At 55.0% G+C, this 27,658-nt stretch overlaps 1 protein-coding gene across 1 annotated transcript; it reads left to right on the top strand.

Annotated features, from left to right (window-relative positions):
- Positions 1–41: 41 nt before the first annotated feature.
- On the top strand, positions 42–27,658 carry TGM1 (transglutaminase 1; the record flags this gene model as incomplete). Its single annotated transcript, XM_072360830.1, is given in 26 exon segments — positions 42–92; positions 1,007–1,068; positions 4,290–4,540; positions 7,301–7,481; positions 10,189–10,358; positions 10,361–10,444; positions 11,351–11,403; positions 11,405–11,467; positions 12,791–12,842; positions 12,845–12,899; positions 13,756–13,909; positions 13,911–13,929; positions 15,374–15,429; positions 15,431–15,448; positions 15,450–15,483; positions 15,486–15,513; positions 17,296–17,399; positions 18,333–18,421; positions 19,992–20,060; positions 20,062–20,144; positions 22,856–22,935; positions 22,938–23,138; positions 25,385–25,545; positions 26,578–26,714; positions 27,429–27,475; positions 27,478–27,658. Coding segments are annotated over 26 exon segments (2,468 nt in total), but the record flags the coding sequence as incomplete, so codon positions are not given.

The raw sequence follows: 27,658 nt of genomic DNA, 5'->3' as shown, positions 1-27,658 counted from the left end.
CCGCCCCCTTCCCTTGCGCCATCACTGACCCGACCGGCTCTGCCAAATAGTGAGCCATGGGCCCGGCCCTGCAGCCACACCTCTGCCACATAGTGAGCTATGGGAGGACATAGGGAGCCTGCCACATAGGGAGCCATTACATCGCCCTATGGGACCCCTCTGCCACATAGGGAGCCATTGCATCGCCCTATGGGATCCCCCTGCCACATAGTGAGCCATTGCATCGCCCTATGGGACCCCTCTGCCATATAGGGAGCCATTGCATCGCCCTATGGGATCCCTGTGCCACATAGTGAGCCATTGACTCGCCCTATGGGATCCCCCTGCCACATAGTGAGCCATTGCATCGCCCTATGGGATCCCCCTGCCACATAGGGAGCCATTGACTCGCCCTATGGGATCCCTCTGCCACATAGGGAGCCATTGTATCGCCCTATGGGACCCCTCTGCCACATAGTGAGCCATTGCATCGCCCTATGGGATCCCTGTGCCACATAGTGAGCCATTGCATCGCCCTATGGGATCCCTCTGCCATATAGGGAGCCATTGCGTCGCCCTATGGGATCCCTGTGCCACATAGTGAGCCATTGCATCGCCCTATGGGATCCCTCTGCCACATAGTGAGCCATTGCGTCGCCCTATGGGATCCCTGTGCCACATAGTGAGCCATTGCATCGCTCTATGGGATCCCCCTGCCACATAGGGAGCCATTGCATCGCCCTATGGGATCCCCCTGCCACATAGGGAGCCATTGTATCGCCCTATGGCATCCCCCTGCCACATAGGGAGCCATTGCATCGCCCTATGGGATCCCCCTGCCACATAGTGAGCCATTGACCCTCCCTATGGCCCCTTGCCACATAGTGAGCCACGGCCCCGCCCCATAGGCTTCCTCTTGCAACATAGTGAGCCGCAACCCATGTGTGGGGCAATGGGGGGGGGGCGGGGCTTATCGGGAAGGCCACGCCCCCTTTTCCTCTCCTAAGCCACGCCCCCTTCCCTAAAGCCGTCGGCACCAGTGAGAGCGGAGCACTGGGAGCACTGGGAGCACTGGGAGCACTGGGACAGGTAATGGGCAAACTGGGAGGGGGTCCATGGGGGTTAATGGGCAAACTGGGAGCACTGGGAGGGGGTTAATGTGGGTTAATGGGCAAACTGGGAGCACTGGGGGCGGGTTAATGGGGTTTAATGGGCAAACTGGGAGCACTGGGAGCAGTGGGAGGGGGTTAATGGGGTTTAATGGGCAAACTGGGAGCACTGGGGGGGTATTAATGGGGGTTAATGGGCAAACTGGGAGTACTGGGGGGGGATTAATGGGGGTTAATGGGCAAACTGGGAGCACTGGGGGGGGATTAATGGGGGTTAATGGGCAAACTGGGAGCACTGGGAGGGCCTAGAAGGGGTTAATGGGCAAACTGGGAGCACTGGGAGCACTGGGGGGGGTTAATGGGGGTTAATGGGCAAACTGGGAGCACTGGGAGGGGGTCAATGGGGTTTAATGGGCAAACTGGGAGGGCCCAGTGGGGGGGGATTAATGGGGGTAACTGGGGGTAACTGGGATGGAGGAAAGGGGGGGGGGGGTTCCCAGTTTGAATGACTGGGAGTTACTGGGAGCACTGGGAGGGGGAACTGGGAGGACTGGGATGAATCAGAAGGGGGAACTGGGAGGACTGGGAGGGGCAATGGGGGCAATGGGGGCAATGGGGGTAACTGGGAGGACTGGGAGGGTAACTGGGAGCACTGGGAGGACTGGGGGGGTAATGGGGGTAACTGGGAGGACTGGGGGTAACTGGGAGGACTGGGAGGGGGCAATAGGGGTAACTGGGAGGACTGGGGGTAACTGGGAGGACTGGGAGGGGGCAATAGGGGTAACTGGGAGGACTGGGAGGGTAACTGGGAGGGGTAACTGGGGGCAATGGGGGTAACTGGGAGGACTGGGAGGGGTAATAGGGGTAACTGGGAGGACTGGAGGTAACTGGGAGGACTGGGGGGGTAACTGGGAGGACTGGGAGGGGCAATGGGGGTAACTGGGAGGACTGGGGGTAACTGGGAGGACTGGGAGGGGGCAATAGGGGTAACTGGGAGGACTGGGGGTAACTGGGAGGACTGGGAGGGGGCAATAGGGGTAACTGGGAGGACTGGGAGGGGCAATGGGGGTAACTGGGAGGACTGGGGGTAACTGGGAGGACTGGGGGGGTAACTGGGAGGACTGGGAGGGGGCAATAGGGGTAACTGGGAGGACTGGGGGCACTGGGGGGGTAACTGGGAGGACTGGGAGGGGGCAATAGGGGTAACTGGGAGGACTGGGAGGACTGGGAGGGGTAACTGGGGGCAATGGGGGTAACTGGGAGGACTGGGAGGGGTAATAGGGGTAACTGGGAGGACTGGGGGTAACTGGGAGGACTGGGGGGGTAACTGGGAGGACTGGGAGGGGCAATGGGGGTAACTGGGAGGACTGGGAGGGGTAACTGGGAGGGGTAACTGGGAGCACTGGGAGCACTGGGAGGGGTAACTGGGGGCACTGGGGGTAACTGGGAGGACTGGGAGGGGCAATAGGGGTAACTGGGAGGACTGGGAGGGGGGGGTTGTTGTTACTGGGAGCTACTGGGAGGGTTGTTGGGGGTGAGCGGCGCGTCTGCTGGAGCCAAACTGGGCTGAACTGGGAGCGGGAACTGGGGAAACTGGTCCGGCTGGGGGAGCGGCTCAGGCAGGAGCTGGATGCCCCAGGGAAGGGGAGGGACTGGGAATGAATGGGTTATACTGGGAGGGAACTGGGAGGGACTGGGAGGGACTGGGAGGAACTGGGAGGAACTGGGAGGGGTTATGGGGCTGTACTGGGAATGAATGGGTTATACTGGGAGGGACTGGGAGGTACTGGGTTATACTGGGAGGGACTGGGAGGGAACTGGGAGGGAACTGGGAGGAACTGGGAGGGACTGGGAGGGGTTATGGGGCTGTACTGGGAATGAATGGGTTATACTGGGAGGGACTGGGAATGAATGGGTTATACTGGGAGGGAACTGGGAGGTACTGGGTTATACTGGGAGGGACTGGGAATGAATGGGTTATACTGGGAGGGACTGGGAGGGACTGGGAGGGAACTGGGAGGGACTGGGAGGGGTTATGGGGCTGTACTGGGAATGAATGGGTTATACTGGGAGGGACTGGGAGGGACTGGGAGGGAACTGGGAGAGGTTATGGGGCTGTACTGGGCTGTACTGGGTTATACTGGGGTATACTGGGCTGTACTGGGCTGTACTGGGTTATACTGGGGTATACTGGGTTGCATGGGCTGTACTGGGAGGTAACTGGGCTGTAGTGGGGGGAACTGGGGGGTAATTGGGATGTACTGGTCCATACTGCTCCCAACTGGCCCATACTGGTCCCTACTGGTTTATACTGGTCCCAACTAGTCCATACTGGTCCGTACTGGTCCATACTGGTCCATACTGGTCTGAACATGTCCATACTGGTTCAAACTGGTCCCTATTGGCCCCAACTTCTCCCTACCAGTCCCAACTGGTCCCATACTGGTCCCTACTGGTTTATACTGGTTTATACTGGTCCATACTGGTTCATACTGGTTCATACAGGTCCATACTGGTTTATACTGGTTTATACTGATCCATACTGGTCCCTACTGGTTCATACTGGTTTATACAGGTCCTTACTGGTTCATACTGGTCCCTACTGGTTCATACTGGTTCATACGGGTCCTTACTGGTTTCTCCTGGTTTATACTGGTCCCTCCTAGTCCCTACTGGTCCCTACTGGTTTATACAGGTCCTTACTGGTTTATACTGGTTTATACTGGTCCGTACTGGTCTCCCACACAGGCCATACTGGTCCATACTGGTCCATACTGGTCCATACTGGTTCATACTGGTCTATACTGGTTTATACTGGTCCGTACTGGTCTCCCACACAGGCCATACTGGTCCCTACTGGTCCCTACTGGTCCATACTGGTCCATACTGGTTTATACTGGTCCGTACTGGTCCGTACTGGTCCATACTGGTTTATACTGGTCTATACTGGTTTATACTGGTCCGTACTGGTCCGTACTGGTCCATACTGGTTTATACTGGTCTATACTGGTTTATACTGGTCCATACTGGTTTATACTGGTCCATACTGGTTTATACTGGTTTATACTGGTTCCCCACACAGGCCATGCCGGTTTATACTGGTTTATACTGGTCTATACTGGTCCGTACTGGTCCATACTGGTTTATACTGGTCCATACTGGTTTATACTGGTCCATACTGGTTTATACTGGTTTATACAGGTTCCCCACACAGGCCATGCCGGTTGCCGACCCCCGCTCCGACTCTGGCCGTTGGCCCGACGCCAGTTTCCGCCCCCGGGGGTCGCCCCTCCCCCCCCCCCCCCCCCGCCGGTCAATATGGCGCCGGTTGGGGGGGGGCTGCTGCGGGGGGGGGGGGAGGGGCTGCTGTGGGAGGGGGAGGGGGAGGGAGGAGTGGGAGCCCCCCCCGGGGGAGGAGCCGGGACGGAGAGGAACGCAAAGGGTGAAACCAGGTGAGATTTGGGGTTAAAAGGGGCGATTTGGGGCCATATGGGGCTCTATGGGGCTCTATGGGGCTCTATGGGTCTCTATGGGGCTCTATGGGGCTCTATGGGGCACTATGGGGTGTCTATGGGGCTCTATGGGGTGTCTATGGGGCTCTATGGGTGTCTATGGGGCACTATGGGGTGTCTATGGGGCTCTATGGGGTGTCTATGGGGCTCTATGGGTGTCTATGGGGCACTATGGGGTGTCTATGGGGCTCTATGGGGTGTCTATGGGGCTCTATGGGTGTCTATGGGGCACTATGGGGTGTCTATGGGGCTCTATGGGGTGTCTATGGGGCTCTATGGGTGTCTATGGGGCACTATGGGGTGTCTATGGGGCTCTATGGGGTGTCTATGGGTCTCTATGGGTCCCTATGGGTCTCTATGGATCCCTATGGGTCTCTATGGGGTCTCTATGGGTCTCTATGGGGCACTATGGGGTGTCTATGGGGCTCTATGGGGTGTCTATGGGGCTCTATGGGTGTCTATGGGGCACTATGGGGTGTCTATGGGGCTCTATGGGGTGTCTATGGGTCTCTATGGGTCCCTATGGGTCTCTATGGATCCCTATGGGTCTCCATGGGGTCTCTATGGGTACCTATGTGTCCCTATGGGTCTCTATGGGTCTCTATGGGGTCTCTATGGGTACCTATGGGTCCCTATGGGGTCTCTATGGGTCCCTATGGGTCTCTATGGGTCTCTATGGGTCTCTATGGGTCCCTATGGGTCTCTATGGGTCCCTATGTGTCCCTATGTGTCTCTATGTGTCTCTATGGGTCCCTATGGGGCTCTATGGGTCTCTATGTGTCTCTATGGGTCCCTATGGGTCTCTATGGGTCTCTATGGGTCCCTATGGGGTCCCTATGGGGCTCTATGGGGCTCTATAGGACTATATGGGGCCCATTGCCCCCATTATCTCCCATTAAGGCCCATTATCTCCCATTAAGGCCCATTGCCCCCATTATCTCCCATTGGGGGATATGGGGTTATATGGGGTCAGTATGGGGGGATATGGGGAGATATGGGGGGATATGGGGGTATATGGGGAGAGGTAGGGTGTCTATGGGGCTCTATGGAGTGTCTATGGGTCCCTATGGGTCTCTATGTGTCTCTATGGGTCTCTATGGGTCCCTATGAGTCTCTATGGGTCTCTATGGGTCTCTATGGGTCTCTATGGGTCTCTATGGGTCCCTATGTGTCTCTATGGGGCTCTATGTGTCCCTATGGGTCCCTATGGGTCTCTATGGGTCTCTATGTGTCTCTATGGGTCTCTATGGGTCTCTATGGGTCTCTATGTGTCCCTATGGGTCTCTATGGGTCCCTATGGGTCTCTATGGGTCTCTATGGGTCCCTATGGGGCTCTATGGGGCTCTATGTGTCTCTATGGGTCCCTATGGGTCTCTATGGGTCCCTATGGGGCTCTATGGGTCTCTATGTGTCTCTATGGGTCTCTATGGGTCTCTATGTGTCCCTATGGGTCTCTATGGGTCCCTATGGGTCTCTATGGGGTCTCTATGGGTACCTATGGGTCCCTATGGGGTCTCTATGGGTCCCTATGTGTCCCTATGTGTCTCTATGTGTCTCTATGGGTCCCTATCTGTCCCTATGGGTCTCTATGGGTCCCTATGGGGCTCTATGGGTCTCTATGTGTCTCTATGTGTCCCTATCTGTCCCTATGGGTCTCTATGGGTCCCTATGTGTCCCTATGTGTCTCTATGTGTCTCTATGGGTCCCTATCTGTCCCTATGGGTCTCTATGGGTCCCTATGGGGCTCTATGGGTCTCTATGTGTCTCTATGGGTCCCTATGGGTCTCTATGGGTCTCTATGGGTCCCTATGGGGTCCCTATGGGGCTCTATGGGGCTCTATAGGACTATATGGGGCCCATTGCCCCCATTATCTCCCATTAAGGCCCATTATCTCCCATTAAGGCCCATTGCCCCCATTATCTCCCATTGGGGGATATGGGGTTATATGGGGTCAGTATGGGGGGATATGGGGAGATATGGGGGGATATGGGGGTATATGGGGAGAGGTAGGGTGTCTATGGGGCTCTATGGGGTGTCTATGGGTCCCTATGGGTCTCTATGTGTCTCTATGGGTCTCTATGGGTCCCTATGGGTCTCTATGGGTCTCTATGGGTCTCTATGGGTCCCTATGGGTCTCTATGGGTCCCTATGTGTCCCTATGTGTCTCTATGTGTCTCTATGGGTCCCTATCTGTCCCTATGGGTCTCTATGGGTCCCTATGGGGCTCTATGAGTCTCTATGGGTCTCTATGGGTCCCTATGGGTCTCTATGGGTCTCTATGTGTCTCTATGGGGTCCCTATGGGGCTCTATGGGGCTCTATAGGACTATATGGGGCCCATTCTCTCCCATTAAGGCCCATTATCTCCCATTCTCTCCCATTCTCTCCCCCATTAAGGCCCATTCTATCTCCCATTAAGGCCCATTATCCCCCATTATCTCTCCCATTAAGGCCCATTATCCCCCATTATCTCTCCCATTAAGGCCCATTATCCCCCATTATCTCTCCCATTAAGGCCCATTATCCCCCATTATCTCTCCCATTAAGGCCCATTATCCCCCATTATCTCTCCCATTAAGGCCCATTATCCCCCATTATCTCCCATTAAGGCCCATTATCTCCCATTAAGGCCCATTCTCCCCCATTATCTCCCCATTAAGGCCCATTCTCTCCCATTATCCCCCATTATCTCCCATTAAGGCCTACTGGTCCCAGTTGCCCTCATGGTGGGCTCCATGTCCGACCGCGTCGCCCACCACACGGCCCAGTTCTGCTGCCCCCTATTGGTGGTTCGCAGGGGTCAACCCTTCCACATCCGGGTCATCCTGCCGCGACCTTTTGACCCCGACGACGACGACCTCTGCGTGGAGCTGCTGCTGGGTGAGGGGGGTCATTAGGGGTCATTAGGGGTCATTGGGGGTCATTAGGGGTCATTAGGGGTCATTAGAGGTCATTAGGGGTCATTGGGGGTCATTGGGGGTCATTGAGGTCATTAGGGGTCATTAGGGGTCATTAGGGGTCATTAGGGGTCATTGGGGGTCATTAGGGGTTATTAGGGGTCATTAGGGGTCATTAGGGGTCATTGGGGGTCATTAGGGGTCATTAGGGGTCGTTGAGGTCATTAGGGGTCAATGGGGCCCTATGTGGGTCTATGGGGGTCAATGGGGCCCAATGGGGGTCAATGGGGCCCAATGGGGCTCAATGGGGGTCAATGGGGCTCAATGGGGCTCAATGGGGGTCAATGGGGCTCAATGGGGGTCAATGGGGCCCTATGTGGGTCAATGGGGCTCAATGGGGCTCAATGGGGCTCAATGGGGCTCAATGGGGCTCAATGGGACTCAATGGGGCCCAATGGGGCTCAATGGAGTCAATGGGGCTCAATGGGGCTCTATGGGGCTCAATGGGGCCCAATGGGACGCAATGGGGCTCAATGGGGCCCAATGGGGCTCAATGGGGCTCAATGGGGCTCAATGGGGGTCAATGGGGCTCAATGGGGCTCAATGGGGCCCAATGGGACTCAATGGGGCTCAATGGGGCTCAATGGGGTGGCTGCGTGGGCCAATGGGGGTCAATGGGGCCCAATGGGGCTCAATGGGGCTCAATGGGGCTCAATGGGGCCCAATGGGATGCAATGGGGGTCAATAGGGCCCAATGGGGCTCAATGGGGCTCAATGGGGGCTCAATGGGGCTCAATGGGGCTCAATGGGGCCCAATGGGGCTCAATGGGGCCCTATGGGGCTCAATGGGGGTCAATGGGGCCCAATGGGGCGGCTGCGTGGGCCAATGGGACTCAATGGGGCCCAATGGGATGCAATGGGGGTCTATGGGGCCCAATGGGACTCAATGGGGCCCAGTGGGGCTCAATGGGGCTCAATGGGGCTCAATGGGGCTCAATGGGACTCAATGGGGCCCAATGGGGCCCAATGGGGCTCAATGGGGCTCAATGGGGGTCAATGGGGGTCAATGGGACTCAATGGGGCTCAATGGGGGTCAATGGGGCCCAATGGGATGCAATGGGGCCCAATTGGGCTCAATGGGGCCAAATGGGGGTCAATGGGACCCTATGTGGGTCTATGGGGCCCTATGGGGCTCAATGGGGGTCAATGGGGCCCAATGGGGCGGCTGCGTGGGCCAATGGGACTCAATGGGGCCCAATGGGATGCAATGGGGGTCTATGGGGCCCAATGGGACTCAATGGGGCCCAATGGGGCCCAATGGGGCTCTATGGGGCTCAATGGGGCTCAATGGGGCCCAATGGGGCTCAATGGGGGTCAATGGGGCCCAATGGGACTCAATGGGGCTCAATGGGGCTCAATGGGGCCCTATGGGGCTTAATGGGGCCCTATGGGGCTCAATGGGCCCTATGTGGGTCTATGGGGCCCAATCGGGCTCAATGGGGCCCTATGGGGCTCAATGGGGCTCAATGGGGCCCAATGGGATGCAATGGGGGTCAATGGGGCTCAATGGGGCTCAATGGGGCCCAATGGGGGTCAATGTGGCCCTATGTGGGTCTATGGGGCCCAATGGGACTCAATGGGGCCCAATGGGACGCAATGGGGCTCAATGGGGCCCAATGTGGGTCTATGGGGGCTCAATGGGGCCCAATGGGGCTCAATGGGGGTCAATGGGGCCCAATGGGGCCCCATGGGTCTCAATGGGTCTCAATGGGGCTCAATGGGGCCCAATGGGACTCAATGGGCTCAATGGGGGTCAATGGGGCTCAAAGGGGCTCAATGGGGCTCAATGGGGCCCAATGGGGCTCAATGGGGCTCAATGGGGCCCAATGGGGCTCAATGGGGCTCAATGGGTCTCAATGGGGCTCAATGGGGCTCAATGGGGCCCAATGGGGACCTATGGGGCCCTATGTGGGTCTATGGGGCCCAATGGGGGTCAATGGGGCTCTATGGGGCTCAATGGGGCTCAATGGGGCCCAATGGGGCTCAATGGGGGTCAATGGGGCCCAATGGGACTCAATGGGGCTCAATGGGGCTCAATGGGGCCCTATGGGGCTCAATGGGGCTCAATGGGGCTCAATGGGGCTCAATGGGGCCCAATGGGGCTCAATGGGGCCCAATGGGGCCCAATGGGGCTCAATGGGGCTCAATGGGGCTCAATGGGGCCCAATGGGGGTCAATAGGGCCCTATGTGGGTCTATGGGCTCAATGGGGCCCAATGGGGCTCAATGGGGCTCAATGGGGCCCAATGGGGCTCAATGGGGCTCAATGGGGCTCAATGGGGCTCAATGGGACTCAATGGGGCCCAATGGGGCTCAATGGGGCTCAATGGGGCCCTATGTGGGTCTATGGGGCCCAATCGGGCTCAATGGGGCCCTATGGGGCTCAATGGGCTCAATGGGGCTCAATGGGGCCAAATGGGGCTCAATGGGACCCTATGTGGGTCTATGGGGCCCAATGGGGCTCAATGGGCCCAATGGGGGTCAATGGGGCCCAATGGGACTCAATGGGTCTCAATGGGACTCAATGGGGCCTAATGGGGCTCATGGGGCTCAATGGGCTCAATGGGGCGGCTGCGCGGGCCAATGGGAGGTGCTGAGTGACGTCATTGGGTGGGCGTGTCCCGTTCTAGGCCCCACCCCCCAGGGTGGCCAAGGGGACGCACGTGCTGATCCCATTGGGCGAGAGCTCGGCCACCGGTTGGACGGCGGAGGCGGAAGAAGGGGAGGAGCCACCGGGTGATCCGCCCTCCGCATCCGTCTGTCATCCCAGCGGACGCTCCATTGGTCGATACCGACTGAGCGTCAAACCAGGACGAGGGTGGGGGAGTACGGGGCGCCGTTCCACGAAGGAAATGACGTCATCGTGATCTTTAACCCTTGGTGTGCCGGTACGGGATTGGAGGGGAGACAGGAAGTGGGGGGGGACAGGAAGTGGGGAGACAGGAAGTGGGGGGGAGACAGGAAGTGGGGAGGCAGGAAGTGGGAAGGCCGGAAGTGGGGGGGAGACAGGAAGTGGGGAGGCAGGAAGTGGGGGGGAGACAGGAAGTGGGGGGGAGACAGGAAGTGGGGGAGACAGAAGCGGGGGGGGAGACAGGAAGTGGGGAGGCAGGAAGTGGGGAGGCAGGAAGTGGGGGGGAGACAGGAAGTGGGGGGGAGACAGGAAGTGGGGGGGAGACAGGAAGTGGGGAGGCAGGAAGTGAGGGGGAGACAGGAAGTGGGGGGGGACAGGAAGTGGGGGGGGACAGGAAGTGGGGGGGACAGGAAGTGGGGGGGACAGGAGTGGGGGGGACAGGAGTGGGGGGGAGACAGGAAGTGGGGGAGACAGGAAGTGGGGGAAAGACAGGAAGTGGGGGGGGGAGACAGGAAGTGGGGGGGGAGACAGGAAGTCCATTTGGTCAATTTTGGGGCTGAAATCGGACCTTTTTGGTCCATTTTGGGGCTGGAATCGGTCATTTTTGGGGCATTTTGGCCCTTTTTGGGGCTGAAATTGGTCCATTTTGGGGCTGAAATTGGTCCATTTTGGTCTTTTTTGGGGCATTTTGGTCCATTTTGGGGCTGAAATTGGTCTATTTTGGGGCTGAAATCGGTCCTTTTTGGGGCCTGAAGTTGGTCCATTTGGGTCCATTTTTGGGGCTGAAATTGGACCTTTTTGGTCCTTTTTGGGTCATTTTGGTCCATTTTGGGGCTGAAATTGGTCCATTTTGGGTCATTTGGGGTCGAAACTCTCGATTTTCGTTGGGCTTGGTTGCCCCAAATCTTTGTGTTTTTTTGGTGTTTTTTGTCCCAAATCAGAGGACGGGTTTACATGGAGCAGACGAACGACCTGAAGGAATACGTCCTCAATGATGGCGGGCCGCATCTTCTACGGCACCGAGGAGCAGATCGCGGAGCGCAGCTGGAACTACGGCCAGGTGAGACAAAAACACGGACATTCAACCCAAAACGGAGCCCAAAATGGGCTGAAAATGGGCCTAAAATGGAGCCCAAAATGGGCCTAAAATGGGCCTAAAATGGGCCCAAAATGGCTGCCTAAATGGCTCAAAATGGGACCAAGATGGCGCCCCAAAATGGGCTGCCAAAGTGGGCTCAGAATGGACCAAAATTGGGCCAAAATGGCCCCAAAATGGGCCTAAAATGGGCCCAAAATGGCTGCCAAAGTGGGCTCAAAATGGAGCCCGAAATGGGCCTAAAATGGGCCTAAAATGGAGCCAAAATGGCTGCCTAAATGGGCTCAAAATGGATCAAGATGGCGCCCAAAATGGCTGCCAAAGTGGGCTCAAAATGGAGCCCGAAATGGGCCTAAAATGGGCCTAAATGGAGCCCAAAATGGCTGCCTAAATGGGCTCAAAATGGGACCAAGATGGCGCCCAAAATGGCCGTCAAAGTGGGCCCAAAATGGCTGCCTAAATGGGCTCAAAATGGGACCAAGATGGCGCCCAAAATGGCTGCCAAGTGGGCTCAGAATGGACCAAAAATGGGCCAAAATGGCCCCAAAATGGGCCTAAAATGGGCCCAAAATGGCTGCCAAAGTGGGCTCAAAATGGAGCCCGAAATGGGCCTAAAATGGGCCAAAAATGAGCCCAAAATGGCTGCCTAAATGGGCTCAAAATGGACCAAGATGGCGCTTAAAATGGCCGCCAAGTGGGCCCAAAATGGCGCCCTAAATGAGATCAAAATAGGCCCAAGATGGGCCAAAAATGGGCCTAAAAGGGCCACAAAATGGAGCCCAAAATGGGCCCCAAATAGGCCTAAAATGGGCCCAAATGGGCCTAAAATGGGCCCCAAATAGGCCTAAAATGGCCCCAAAATGGGCCTAAAATGGCCCCCAAAATGGCTGCCAAAGTGGGCTCAAATGGAGCCCAAAATGGGCCTAAAATGGACCCAAATGGTGCCCAAAATAGGCCCAAAATGGCCTAAAATGGGCTCAAAATAGGCCTAAATTGGGCCTAAAATGAAGCCCCAAATAGGCCTAAAATGGGCCCAAAATGACGCCCAAAATGGCCGCCAAAGTGGGCCCAAAATGGCGCCTAAAATGGGCCTAAAATGGGCCCCAAATAGGCCTAAAATGGCCCAAAATGGGCCTAAAAATGGGCCTAAAATGACCCCAAAACGGCCCCAAAATGGCAGTGTTTGGGTCATTTTGGGGTCGAATTTGGGCTTTTTGGGGTCGGAATTGTGGGTTTTTTTGGGGGGTTCATTGAATTTTGGGTCGAATTTGTTGCTTTTTGGGTCAGTTTGAGGCCGGGGTTCTGGAGGCTTGTTTGGCCATCTTGGATCGGCGCCGGATGCCCACAGCGCCAGGGGGGACCCCGTCATGGTGGTCAGAGTCGTGTCAGCCATGGTGAGTTTTGAGGCTAAAAAAGGCCATTTTGGGCAAATTTGGCTGAATATGGGGCAGAAATGGGGCCGGGGGGGTTTGGGGGGGGATTTTGGGGTTGATTGGGGGGATTTTGGGGCCGTTTTGGGGTGATTTTGGGGTGGTTTTGGGGGGATATTGGGGGATTTTTGGGGGGGTTTTGGGGGGGATTTTGGGTTGATTTGGGGCTAAAAAGGGCCATTTTGGCAAATTTGGGGTGAATTTGGGGCAGAAATGGGGCCTGGGGGGGATTTGGGGGGAAAATTGGGGGATTTTAGGGCCATTTTGGGGCCATTTTGGGGTGATTTTGGGGGGGATTTGGGGTGGTTTTGGGGGGATTGGGGGTGAGTTTTGGGGCTAAAAAAGTCCATTTTGGCAAATTTGGGGTGAATTTGGGGTTCTGGATAACAATGGGGTTCTGGTTCTGGTTTCTGGTCAGGATCCGGACCATTTTCGGGTCCATTTCACCCAGATTCGGGTCCAGTTGCCCCCAATTCGGCCTCATTTCCCCCATTTCTGCCCTCTATTGTAGGTGAACTCATTGGACGACAATGGGGTTCTGGATAACAATGGGGTTCTGGTTCTGGTTCTGGTTCTGGTCAGGATCTGGGTCATTTTTGGGTCCATTTCATGCAGATTTGGGTCTCGTTGCCCCCAATTTGGCCTCATTTCACCCCATTTCTCCCCCTATTGCCTTATAGGTCCATATTGGATAACAATGGGGTTCTGGTTCTGGTTCTGGTCAGATCCGGACCATTTTTGGGTCCATTTCACCCAGATTCGGATCCCGTTGCCCCCAATTCGGCCTCATTTCCCCCCATTTCTGCCCCTTAATTGTAGGTGAAACTCATTGGACGACAATGGGGTTCTGGTTGGGAACTGGACCGGGGATTACAGCCATGGTACCAACCCGTCGGCCTGGGCCGGTTCCGTGGAGATCCTTCGTTCCTATCACCGCACCGGAGCCCCGGTCCGATACGGACAGTGCTGGGTCTTCGACCGGCGTCGTCACCACCGGTACCGACCCGGTTCTGTTGGGTCTATGTGGGGTCTTATGGGGTCTTATGGGGTTCTATTGGGTTCTACATTGGTTCTGTTGGGTCTACGTGGGGTCTTATGGGGTCCTATGGGGTCTTATGGGGTTCTATTGGGTCTACATTGGTTCTGTTGGGCCTATGTGAGGTCTGTTGGGTTCTGTTGGGTCTACATGGGGTCTTATGGGGTTCTATTGGGTCTACATTGGTTCTGTTGGGTCTACATGGTTCTGTTCGGTCTAATTGGGGTCTATGGGGTCTTATGGGGTTCTATTGGGTCTACATTGGTTCTATTGGGTCTACATTGGTTCCGTTGGGTCTAATTGGGTCTTATGGGGTCTTACGGGGTTCTATTGGGTCTACATGGGTTCTATTGGGTCTACATTGGTTCTGTTGGGTCTACGTGGGGTCTTATGGGGTCTTATGGGGTTCTATTGGGTCTACATTGGTTCTGTTGGGCCTATGTGAGGTCTGTTGGGTTCTGTTGGTCTACATGGGGTTCTATTGGGTCTACGTGGGGTCTTATGGGGTCTTATGGGGTTCTATTGGGTCTACGTTGGTTCTGTTGGGTCTACATTGGTTCTGTTGGGTCTAATTGGGGTCTTATGGGGTCTTACGGGATTCCTATTGGGTCATGGGGTTCTGTTGGGTCTATGGGGTTCTGTTGGGGCTACGTGGGGTCTTATGGTGTCTTATGGGGTCTTATGGGGTTCTATTGGGTCTATTGGTTCTGTTGGGTCTACGTGGGGTCTTATGGGGTCTTATGGGGTTCTATTGGGCCTACATTGGTTCTGTTGGGCCTATGTGAGGTCTGTTGGGTTCTGTTGGGTCTACATGGGGTTCTGTTGGGTCTACGTGGGGTCTCTATGGGTCCCTATGTGTCTCTATGTGTCCCTATGGGTCCCTATGTGTCCCTATGGGTCTCTATGTGTCTCTATGGGTCCCTATGTGTCTCTATGGGTCTCTATGGGTCCCTATGGCCTCTATGTGTCCCTATGTGTCTCTATGGGTCCCTATGGGTCCCTATGGGTCTCTAGGGGGTCCCTATGTGTCTCTATGGGTCCCTATGTGTCTCTATGTCCCCCTATGGGGTCCCTATGTGTCTCTATGGGTCCCTATGGGTCGCTATGGGTCTCTATGGGTCCCAATGTCCCTCTATATGTCCCTATGTGTCCCTGTATATCCCTATATGTCCCTATATGTCCCTATATATCCCTATATGTCCCTATGTGTCCCTATATGCCCCTATATGTCCCATGTGTCCCTATATGTCCCTATACGTCCCTATATGTCCCTATATGTCCCTATATGTCCCTATGTGTCCCTATATGTCCCTATATGTCCCTATACGTCCCTATATGTCCCTATGTCCCCCTATGTCCCCCTATATGTCCCTATACGTCCCTATCTGTCCCTATATCCCCTAGTGCTGCGCTGTCTGGGCATCCCGACCCGCACTGTGACAAACTACAACTCCGCCCACCGACACCGACGTGTCTCTGGACCACCGACATCTACTTCGACGAGAGCATGAAACCATCGAGAGGCTCAACACCGACTCCGTGTGGTACCGGGACATGGCGGCAAAGGGGCATGGGGGGATATAGGGGGACATAGGGACACATAGGGAACATAGGAACACATAGAGGACACATAGAGACCCATAGGGACACATAAAGACACATAGAGACACATAGGGACACATAGAGACACATAGGGACCCATAGAGACACATAGGGACACATAGAAACACATAGGGACCCATAGAGACCCATAGGGACCCATAGGGACACATAGAGACACATAGAGACACATAGAGACACATAGAGACCCATAGGGACACATAGAGACACATAGGGACACATAGAGACCCATAGGGACACATGGGACACATAGGGACCCATAGGGACACATGGGGACACATAGAGACACATAGAGACCCCATAGAGACACATAGGGACCCCATAGAGACACATAGGACACATAGGGACACATAGGGACACATAGGGACACATAGAGACCCATAGTGATACATAGAGACCCCATAGAGACACATAGGGACACATAGGGACACATAGAGACCCCATAGAGACACATAGCGACCCCATAGAGACACATAGGGACCCATAGAGACACATAGAGACCCATAGGGACCCATAGTGATACATAGAGACCCCATAGAGGACACATAGGGACACATAGGACCCATAGAGACACATAGAGACCCATAGAGACACATAGGGACACATAGGGATCCATAGAGACACATAGAGACACATAGAGACACATAGAGACCCCATAGGGACCCATAGAGACCCATAGGGACCATAGGGACACATAGAGACCCATAGGGACCCATAGGACACATAGGGACACATAGGGACCCATAGGGACACATAGGGACACATAGAGACACATAGAGACACATAGAGACACATAGAGACCCCATAGGGACCCATAGAGACCCATAGGGACCATAGGGACACATAGAGACCCATAGGGACCCATAGGGACACATAGGGACACATAGGGACCCATAGGGACACATAGGGACACATAGAGACACATAGAGACACATAGGGACACATAGGGACCCATAGGGACCCATAGAGACACATAGGGACCCATAGAGACACATAGGGACACATAGGGACCCCATAGGGGGACATAGAGACACATAGGGACACATAGGGACACATAGAGACACATAGGGATCCATAGAGACACATAGAGACCAATAGAGACACATAGGAGACACATAGAGACCCATAGGGACCCATAGAGACCCATAGAGACCCATAGGGACCCATAGAGACACATAGAGACCCATAGTGCCCCATAGGGACACATAGGGGGACACATAGGGACACATAGGGATCCATAGGGATCTCTATTGCTCCACTGCACCCCCTGGTGGCCAACAGTGGAAGTACATGTGGATTGGGACACATAGAGACACATAGAGACACATAAGGACCCCATAGGGACACATAGAGACACATAGGACACATAGGACACCCCATAGAGCCCCATAGACACCCCATATCACCCCATATCTCCCCATAGACGGCCCCATATCTCCCCATAAACACCCCATATCACCCCACATCCCCCATAGACACCCCATAGAGCCCCATAGACACCCCATATCCCCCCATATCGCCCATATCTCCCCATATACACCCCATATTACCCCATATCCCCCCATATCACCCATAGACACCCCATATCACCCCATATCTCCCCATAGACAGCCCATATCCCCTCATATTACCCCATATCCCCCCATATCCCCCCATATCCCCCCATATCTCCCCATATCCCCCCACACGGCCCATTTCCCCCATAGGAACTTCCACGTGTGGAACGACTGCTGGATGCGCCGCCCCGACCTCCCAGCAGGTTACGATGGGTGGCAGGTGGTGGACGCCACCCCACAGGAGACCAGCAGCGGTACGGGACCGGATGGGACCGGATGGAACCGGATGGGACCGGTTTGGGGCCGGATGGGACTGGATGGGGCCGGTTGGAACCGGTTTGGGGCCGGATGGGACCGGATGGGACCGGTTTGGGGCCGGATGGGGCCAATTTGGGGCTGGTTTGTGGCCGGTTGGGACCGGTTGGAACCAGTTTGGGGCCGGATGGAACCGGTTTGGGGCCGGATGGGGCCAATTTGGGGCTGGATGGGACCAGTTGGAACCGGTTTGGGGCTGGATGGGACCGGATGGAACCGGTTTGGGGCCGGATGGGACTGGATGGGGCCGGTTGGAACCGGTTTGGGGCAGTTGGGGCTGGTTGGAACTGGTTTGTGGCCGGATGGAACCGGTTGGAACCGGTTTGGGGCTGTTTCGGGGCCAGATGGGACCAGATGGAACCGGTATGGGGCCGATGGAACTGGATGGACTGGTTTGGGGGTTGGATGGGGTCGGATGGAACCGGTTTGGGCTGGATGGGACCGATGGAACTGGCTGGGACCGGTTTTAGGGGCTAGATGGGACCAGTTGGAACCGGTTTGGGGCTGGATGGGACTGGATGGAACCAGTTTGGCCTATACTGGTCTATACTGGTTTATACTGGTCTATACCGGTCTGTACTGGTCTATACTGGTCTATACCGGTCTGTACTAGTCTATACCGGTCTATACTGGTCTATACTGGTCTATACTGATCTGTACTGGTCTGTACTGGTCTATACCGGTCTATACTGGTTGATACAGGTCTATACTGGTCTATACTGGTCTGTACTGGTCTATACTGGTCTATACCGGTCTATACTGGTCTATACTGGTCTATATTGGTCTATATTGGTCTATACCGGTCTGTACTGGTCTATACTGGTTTATACTGGTCTATACTGGTTTATACTGGTCTGTACTGGTCTGCTCAGGGCTGTTCTGCTGCGGTCCGTGCTCGGTGACGGCGGTGAAGAACGGGGAGATCTTCCTCAAATACGACACGCCATTCGTCTTCGCAGAGGTGGGCGGGGCCTAAAGGGGGCGGGGCTTAAGAAAGGGGGCGGGGCCTAAAGAAAGGGGGAGGGGCTTAAGAGGGGGGGCGGGGCTTAAGAGAGGGGGGTGGGCTTATGGATAAGTGGATATGGGGTTAAAAGGGGGCGGGGTTAAAGGGAGGGGGCGTGGCTTAGAGGGGGCGTGGCTAAAGGATGGGGCGTGGCTTAAAGGGACGGGGGCGTGGCTTAGAAATGGGCGTGGCTTAAAGGGATAGGGTGTGGCTTGGAGGGGCGTGTCCAAGCAGCAAGTAGGCGGGGCTTCTCTTAAAGGGGCCACGCTGCAATAAGGGGGGCGGGGGCTTCTCTTAAAGGGGCCATGCTCTACTAAAGGGGGTGTGTCCAAGCACCAAGTGGGCGGGGCTTCTCTTAAAGGGGCCATGCTGCAATAAGGGGGGCGGGGCTTCTCTTAAAGGGGCAATGCTCCAATAAGGGGGGAGGAGCTTCTCTTAAAAGGGCCATGCTTTGCCAAGGGGGGCGGAGCTTCTCTTAAAGGGGCAATGCTGCAACAAGGGGGCGGAGCTTCTCTTAAAGGGGCAATGCTGCAACAAGGGGGGCGGGGGCTTCTCTTAAAGGGGCCACGCTCTACTAAGGAGGCGTGTCCAAGCACCAAGTGGGCGGGGCTTCTCTTAAAGGGCAATGCTGCAACAAGGGGGGCGGAGCTTCTCTTAAAGGGCCATGCTTTGCCAAGGGGGCGGGGCTTCTCTTAAAGGGGCCACACTCTACTAAGTGGGCGTGTTCAAGCACCAAGTGGGCGGGGCTTCTCTTAAAGGGGCAACGCTGCAATAAGGGGGGAGGAGCTTCTCTTAAAGGGGCAACGCTCTACTAAGTGGGCGTGTTCAAACACCAAGTGGGCGGAGCTTCTCTTAAAGGGGCCACGCTCCAACAAGGGGGGCGGAGCTTCTCTTAAAGGGGCTACGCTCTACCAAGTGGGCGTGTCCTGAGCACCAAGAGGGCGGGGCTTCTCTTAAGGGGCAACGCTGCAATAAAGGGGGTGGGGCTTCTCTTAAAGGGGCCACGCTCCAACAAGGAGGCGGAGCTTCTCTTAAAGGGGCAATGCTGCAATAAGGGGGGCGGGGCTTCTCTTAAAGGGGCCACGCTCTACTAAAGGGGGTGTGTCCAAGCACCAAGTGGGCGGGGCTTCTCTTAAAGGGGCCATGCTTTGCCAAGGGGGTGGGGCTTCTCTTAAAGGGGCCACGCTCTACTAAAGGGGGCGTGTCCAAGCACCAAGTGGGCGGGGCTTCTCTTAAAGGGGCAACGCTCCATAAGGGGGGCAGAGCTTCACTTAAAGGGGCCATGCTTTGCCAAGGGGTGGGACTTCTCTTAAAGGGGCAATGCTGCAACAAGGGGGGTGGGGCTTCTCTTAAAGGGGCAATGCTGCAATAAGGGGGGCAGGGCTTCTCTTAAAGGGGCCACGCTCTACTAAAGGGGGCGTGTCCAAGCACCAAGTGGGCGGGGCTTCTCTTAAAGGGGCAACGCCTCCCCACGCACAAGGGGTCCCATAGGAGCCGCGTGGCCTGACGAGCCCCCTTTAACACGCAGGTGAACAGCGACAAGGTGTATTGGCAGCGGAAGGGGGGGGGCTCGTTCGCCATCGTCCACGTGGAGGAAGGGAGCCATCGGGCGCCGCATCAGCACCGTGGGGCCCAGCTCGGCCGCGCGCATCGACATCACGCACCAATACAAGCACCCGGAGGTAAAGGCTGCACCATAGGGACACGTGGGGACACATGGGGAACCATAGGGACCCATAGAGACCCCCAAGTGCCCCATAGAGACCCCATATCCCCCCATACCCCCCCATATACCCCATATAACCCCATATCCCCCATATAACCCCATATTCGCCCATATAACCCCATATAACCCCATATAACCCCATATAACCCCATATAACCCCATATAACCCCTATATAACCACATATATCCCCTATATAACCCCATATAACCCCATATACCCGCCATATAACCCATATCCCCCCATATGTCCCCATATGTCCCCATTATAACCCTATACAACCCTATATACCCCATATTACCCCATATCCCCCCATATACCCCCATATAACCCCATATACCCCATATACCCCCATTATAACCCTATATACCCCTATATCTCCCCATTAAACCTATATAACCCCATATAACCCCATATCCCCCCATATCCCCCCATTATAACCCCATATCCCCCCTATATCCCCCCATACAACCCTATATACCCCATATCCCCCCATATAACCCCATATCCCCCCATATAACCCATATCCACCCCATACAACCCCATATAACCCCATATCCCCCCATTATAACCCCATACCCCCCAATACAACCCCATATCCCCCATACACCCCATATACCCCATTATAACCCCATACAACCCATATCCCCCCATATCCCCCATTATAACCCCATATCCCCCATTATAACCCCATATCCCCCCATTATAACCCCATATCCCCCCATACCCCCCCATTATAACCCCATATAACCCCATATCCTCCCATATAACCCCATTATAACCCCATATCCCCCATACCCCCTCATTATACCCCATTATAACCCCATATCCCCCCATATAACCCTATATAACAATATACAACCCTATATACCCTATATAATCCTATATAACCCCATATAAACCCATATAACCCCATATCCCCCCATACCCCCCCATACCCCCCCATACAACCCATACCCCCCCATATACCCCCATTATAACCCCATATAACCCCATATAACCCCATATCCCCCCATACAACCCATACACCCCCATTATAACCCTATATAAACCCATACACCCCCATTATAACCCTATATAACACCATATACCCCCATTATAACCCTATATACCCCATGTAACCCCATATAGTCCCCATAGGCCCCCATATAGACCCCATATAACCCCATATAACCCCATATAACCCCATATACCCCCATTATAACCCTATATACCCCATATCCCCCCATATATCCCCTATATAACCCCATATCCCCCCATATCCCCCATACCCTCCCATTATAACCCCATATCCCCCCATTACCCCCCCATACCCCCCCATACAACCCCATACACCACCATATCCCCCATATACCCCATATAACCCATACAACCCCATATACCCCCATACAACCCCATATTCCCCCAAAAAACCCCTATATACCACTATATACACCCAAAACCCCCCATATCCCCCCATACCCCCCCATACAACCCCATACCCCCCATATACCCCATATAACCCCATATAGACCCCATATAACCCCATATAGGCCCCATATAGACCCCATATAGACCCCATATAACCCCATATCCCCCCATATCCCCCCATATAACCCCATATAACCCCATATCCCCCTATATAACCCCATATACCCCTATTATAACCCATATCCCCCCATTATAACCCTATATACCCTATACACCCTATATAACCCATTATAACCCCATATAACCCCTATATAACCCCATACAACCCATATAACCCCATTATGACCCCATACACCCCATTATAACCCTATATACCCCCATACACCCTATACCCCCCATATAACCCCATATAACCCCATATCCCACCATACAACCCCATATCCCCCCATTATAACCCCATATCTTCCCATACTCCCCCATATCCCCCCATTATAACCCTATATAACCCATATAACCCCATATCCCCCATATACCCCCATACCCACCCATTATAACCCCATACCCCCCATATAACCCCATATAACGCCATATCCCCCCATATCCCCCCATTATACCCCCATTATAACCCCATATCCCCCCATATCCCCCCATATAACCCCATATCCCCCAATTATAACCCCATATAACCCCATATAACCCCATACACCCCCATATAACCCCATTATAACCCTATATACCCCATATAACTCCATATCCCCCTATATCCCCCCATTATAACCCCATACCCTCCCATATAACCCCATACCCCCCCATATAACCCTATACCCCCCATACCCCCCCATATCCCCCATACATCCCCATATCCCCCATATAGCCCCCATACAACCCCATATCCCCCCATATCCCCCCCATATAACCCCATATAACCCATATAGACCCCATATAGGCCCCATATAGACCCCATATAACCCCATACACCCCCATTATAACCCCATATACCCCCATTATAACCCTATATAACCCCATATACCCCCATTATAACCCCATATCCCCCCATTATAACCCTATATACCCTATACAACCCTATATAACCCCATTATAACCCCATATAACCCCTATATAACCCCATACAACCCCATATAACCCCATTATAACCCCATACCCCCCCATATAACCCTATATCCCCCCATTATAACCCCATATCCCCCCATACAACCCTATATACCCCATACAACCCCATTATAACCCTACACCCCATAGGCTCAGCCGAGGAGCGCCGCGCCGTCTCCACCGCCACGTCGCACGGTTCCCGCCCCCGCGCTCGCGGTCCCGCCTCCTCCACGGCCGGATCCACGTGACTTTAGGGGCCGGTTCCGCCGTGGCCGGAGCCGAGTTGGATCTTTGGGTCAAGGCCCGGAACGACGGAACCGAACCCAGCAAGCATCCGGTTCCGGTTCAGCCTCTGCGGATCAAATACACCGGGGTGACCGGGCCCGTGTTTAGGCAGGAACAGCATCACAGGGTGGTGCAGCCGGGGGGCGGTGAGTACGGGGGGTATATGGGGGGGTATATAGGGTCTATAGGGCCTATGGGGTCTATATGGGGTTATATGGGGTATATAGGGTTGTATGGGGGGATATGGGGTTATATGGGGGGGTATATGGGGTTATATGGGGTCTATATGGGGTATATGGGGGATATAGGGGGATATGGGGGGATATAGGGGGTATATGGGGTTATAGGGTTATATGGGGTTATATGAGGGTATATGGGGGGATATAGGGGATATGGGGGGGTATGGGGGTATATGGGGTTGTATGGGGTATATGGGGTTATATGGGGGGATATGGGGGGATATATGGGGGATATGGGGTTATATGGGGGGATATGGGTTATATGGGGGGATATGGGGTCATATGGGGTTATATGGGGTTATATGGGGGTATATGGGGTTATATGGGGGGGTATAGGGGGGATATGGGGGATATGGGGGGATATAGGGGGGATATGGGGTCTATATGGGGTTATATGGGGTTATTTGGGGGTATATGGGGTCTATAGGGCCTATGGGGTTATATGGGGGGGATATGGGGGTATATGGGTCTATATGGGGGGATATAGGGGGGATATGGGGGGGATATGGGGTCATATGGGGTTATATGGGGGTATATGGGGTTATATGGGGTTATATGGGGGGATATGGGGTCTATATGGGGTTATATGTGGTATATGGTGGTTATATGGGGGATATGGGTTATATGGGGGTATATGGGGTTATGTAGGGGATATATGGTGTTATATAGGGGTTATATGGGGGATATATGGGGGTATATGGGTTATATGGGGTCTATATGGGGTTATATGGGGTCTATGGGGGGGGATATGGGGGGATATGGGGTTATATGGGGGGATATAGGGGGGTATGGGGGGATATGGGGTATATGGGGGATATGGGGTTATATAGGGTTATAATGGGGGGATATGGGGGGATATAGGGGTCTATATGGGGTTATATGGGGTCTATATGGGGCCTATGGGGTCTATATGGGGGTATATGGGGGGATATGGGGTTTTATGGGGGGATATGGGGGGATATGAGGGAATATAGGGGGGATATGGGGGATATGGGGTCATATGGGGTTTATATGGGGTTATATGGGGGGATATGGGGTCTATGGGGGGATATGGGGGGTATATGGGGTTATATGGGGGGATATGGGGGTATTATGGGGTATATGGGGTATATGGGGGATATGGGGTTATATGGGGGTATATGGGGTTATATGGGGTTATATGGGGGGATATGGGGTCTATATGGGGTTATATGTGGTTATATGGGGTTATATGGGGGGATATGGGGTTATATGGGGGTATATGGGGTTATATAGGGGATATATGGTGTTATATAGGGGTTATATGGGGGATATATGGGGGTATATGGGGTTATATGGGGTCTATATGGGGTTATATGGGTCTATGGGGGGGATATGGGGGGATATGGGGTTATATGGGGGGATATAGGGGGGTATGGGGGGATATGGGGGTATATGGGGGATATGGGGTTATATAGGGTTATAATGGGGGGATATGGGGGATATAGGGGTCTATATGGGGTTATATGGGGTCTATATGGGGTTATATGGGTTATATGGGGGGATATGGGGGGATATGGGGTTATTGGGGGTTATATGGGGGGGATATGGGGTTATATTGGGGTCTATATGGGGTCTATATGGGGTCTATAGGGCCTATGGGGTCTATATGGGGGGGATATGGGGGTATATGGGGTCTATATGGGGGGATATGGGGGGGATATGGGGGGATATAGGGGGATATGGGGGGGTATGGGGGGATATGGGGTTATATGGGGTCTATATGGGAGGATATGGGGTTATATGGGGTCTATATGGGGCCTATGGGGTCTATGGGGTCTATATGGGGGGACATAGGGGGAGATATGGGGGGATATGGGGTTATATGGGGATATAGGGGTCTATATAGGGTCTATATGGGGTCTATAGGCCTATGGGGTCTATATGGGGGGATATAGGGGGATATGGGGGATATGGGAGGATATGGGGGGATATGGGGGAATATGGGGTTATATGGGGTTATATGGGGGGGATATAGGGGGGATATGGGGGATATGGGGTTATATGGGGTCATATGGGTCTATATGAGGTCTATATGGGGGGATATGGGGTTATATGGGGGGATATAGGGGGATATGGGGTCATATCAACCCCATATCCCCCCATATCCCCCCTATACCCCCATATCCCCATAGAGGACACTGTTCCCCTGGTGGTCCCATACCCCGAATACTCCCCCCACGTCGGTTCCCAGGACGGGCTGAAGCTGACGGTCATGGCGGCCATCTTGGAGACGGGGGAGGTGCTGGGCAGGGAGCTCAGGGTCCGGCTCACCAACCCCGACCTCAGCATGACGGTAATGGGCCTATGGGGCCTATGGGGCCTATGGGGCCTATGTGGGGTCTATGGGGCCTATATGGGGCCTATGGGGTCTATGGGGTCTATGGGGGTCTATGGGGCCTATATGGGGTCTATGTAGGGCCTATGGGGCCTATATGGGGCCTATGGGGGTCTATGGGGCCTATGGGGTCTATGGGGCCTATATGGGGTCTATGGGGGTCTATGGGGTCTATGAGGTCTATATGGGGCCTATTGGGCCTATGTGGGGCCTATGGGGTCTATGGGGCCTATGTGGGGTCTATGGGGTCTATATGGGGTCTATATGGGGCCTATGGGGCCTATGGGGGTCTATGGGGCCTATGGGGCCTATGGGGCCTATATGGGGCCTATGGGGCCTATATGGGCCTATGGGGGTCTATGGGGCCTATGTGGGGCCTATGGGGGTCTATGGGGCCTATGGGGTCTATGGGGCCTATGTGGGGCCTATGGGGCCTATATGGGGCCTATGGGGGTTATGGGGTCTATATGGGGCCTATGTGGGGTCTATGGGGGCCTATGGGGCCTATATGGGGCCTATGGGGGTCTATGGGGCCTATGGGGTCTATGGGGGTCTATGGGGTCTATGGGGGTCTATGGGGCCTATGTAGGGCCAATGGGGCCTATATGGGGACCCCATTGGGGTCTATTTGGCCTACATGGGGCCTATGGGGCCTCTATGGGGTCCCCATTGCTCCCTATGGGGCCTATGGGGCCTCTATGGGGTCCCATTGCTCTCTATGGGGTCTATGGGGCCTATGGGGCCTCTATGGGGTCCCATTGCTCCCTATGGGGCCTATGGGGCCTTTGGGGGCCTCTATGGGGTCCCATTGCTCTCTATGGGGCCTATGGGCCTCTATGGGGTCCCATTGCTCTCTATGGGGCCTATGGGGCCTCTATGGGATCCCATTGCTCTCTATGGGGCCTATGGGGCCTCTATGGGGTCCATTGCTCCCTATGGGCCCTTTGTGTGCCCCCCATAGCCCCACATAACCCCCGTTGTTCCCCCCAGCTGCTGGGCCCCCCAGTTGTGGGGCAGGAGGTTTCCGTCCAGGTGCTGTTCCGCAACCCGCTGCCCCATAAGCTGACGGGGGCGGAGCTTCGCATGGAAGGGGCGGGGATTTCCTGCCCGTCATCCGTCAGCATCGGGTACGGACCAATGGGAGGGGACGGGGGGCGGGGCTTTCACGTGGAGAGGGCCAATGGGGGGGTTGGGGGCCTTATGGGGATCGGTGGGAGGCGGGGCTTGGCTTGGAGGGGGCGGGGCTTGGCTTGGGAGGGGGCGGGGCTCGGCTTGGAGTTGGCCAATGGTGGGGACTTTGGTGGTGGCCATCTTGGGGGCGGCCATGTTGCACGGGCCAAGTATGCGGGATGTAGGCGGCCATCTTGGATGGCGGCAGCCATGTTGGGTGGAGTGGCCATCTTGATGGCAGCCATCTTGAGCTTGGGTGGCCATCTTGAGCTTGGGCAGCCATCTTGACCTTTGCAGCCATCTTGAGCTTGGTCGGCCATCTTGCAGTCAGCCATCTTGCAGTCGGCCATCTTGACCTTGGTTGACCATCTTGTGGGCGGCCATCTTGACCTTGGTCAGCCATCTTACAGTCGACCATCTTGACCTTGGTCAGCCATCTTGACCTTGGTCAGCCATCTTGTGGGCGGCCATCTTGATCTTGGGCAGCCATCTTTCAGGCGGACATCTCGCAGTCGGCCATCTTGACCTTGCTTGACCATCTCGCAGTCAGCCATCTTGATTTTGGTCGGCCATCTTGACCTTGGTCGGCCATCTTGCTTTCGGCCATCTTGCCGTCAACCATCTTCTTGTCCCCCCCCCCCCCATCCTCCATATCACCCCCTTCTTTTCAGCACGGTGGCCCCGGATCAGACCCTCCGTCTCCGTCAGCCGGTGGTTCCCTCCGTGCCGGTCGGTGCCGGTTGGTGGCGGCCATGGAGAGCTCCCAGCTGGGCCCAGTCCATGGAGAGCTCCAGTTCGACGCCATCTTGGGACCGGAAGGAGACAACGGGGAAGGGGGGGGGGGGGGGGGAGGGGGGGAGAGCAGTGGAGGGGGAGGGGGGAGGAGGAGGAGAAGGAGGAG

This window comes from Excalfactoria chinensis, unplaced genomic scaffold, assembly GCF_039878825.1.
Source record: "Excalfactoria chinensis isolate bCotChi1 unplaced genomic scaffold, bCotChi1.hap2 Scaffold_345, whole genome shotgun sequence".
Classification (NCBI taxonomy): domain Eukaryota; kingdom Metazoa; phylum Chordata; class Aves; order Galliformes; family Phasianidae; genus Excalfactoria; species Excalfactoria chinensis.
The sequence above is the reverse complement of the archived record's forward strand: the minus strand, read 5'-3'. Positions and strand labels throughout refer to the sequence as shown.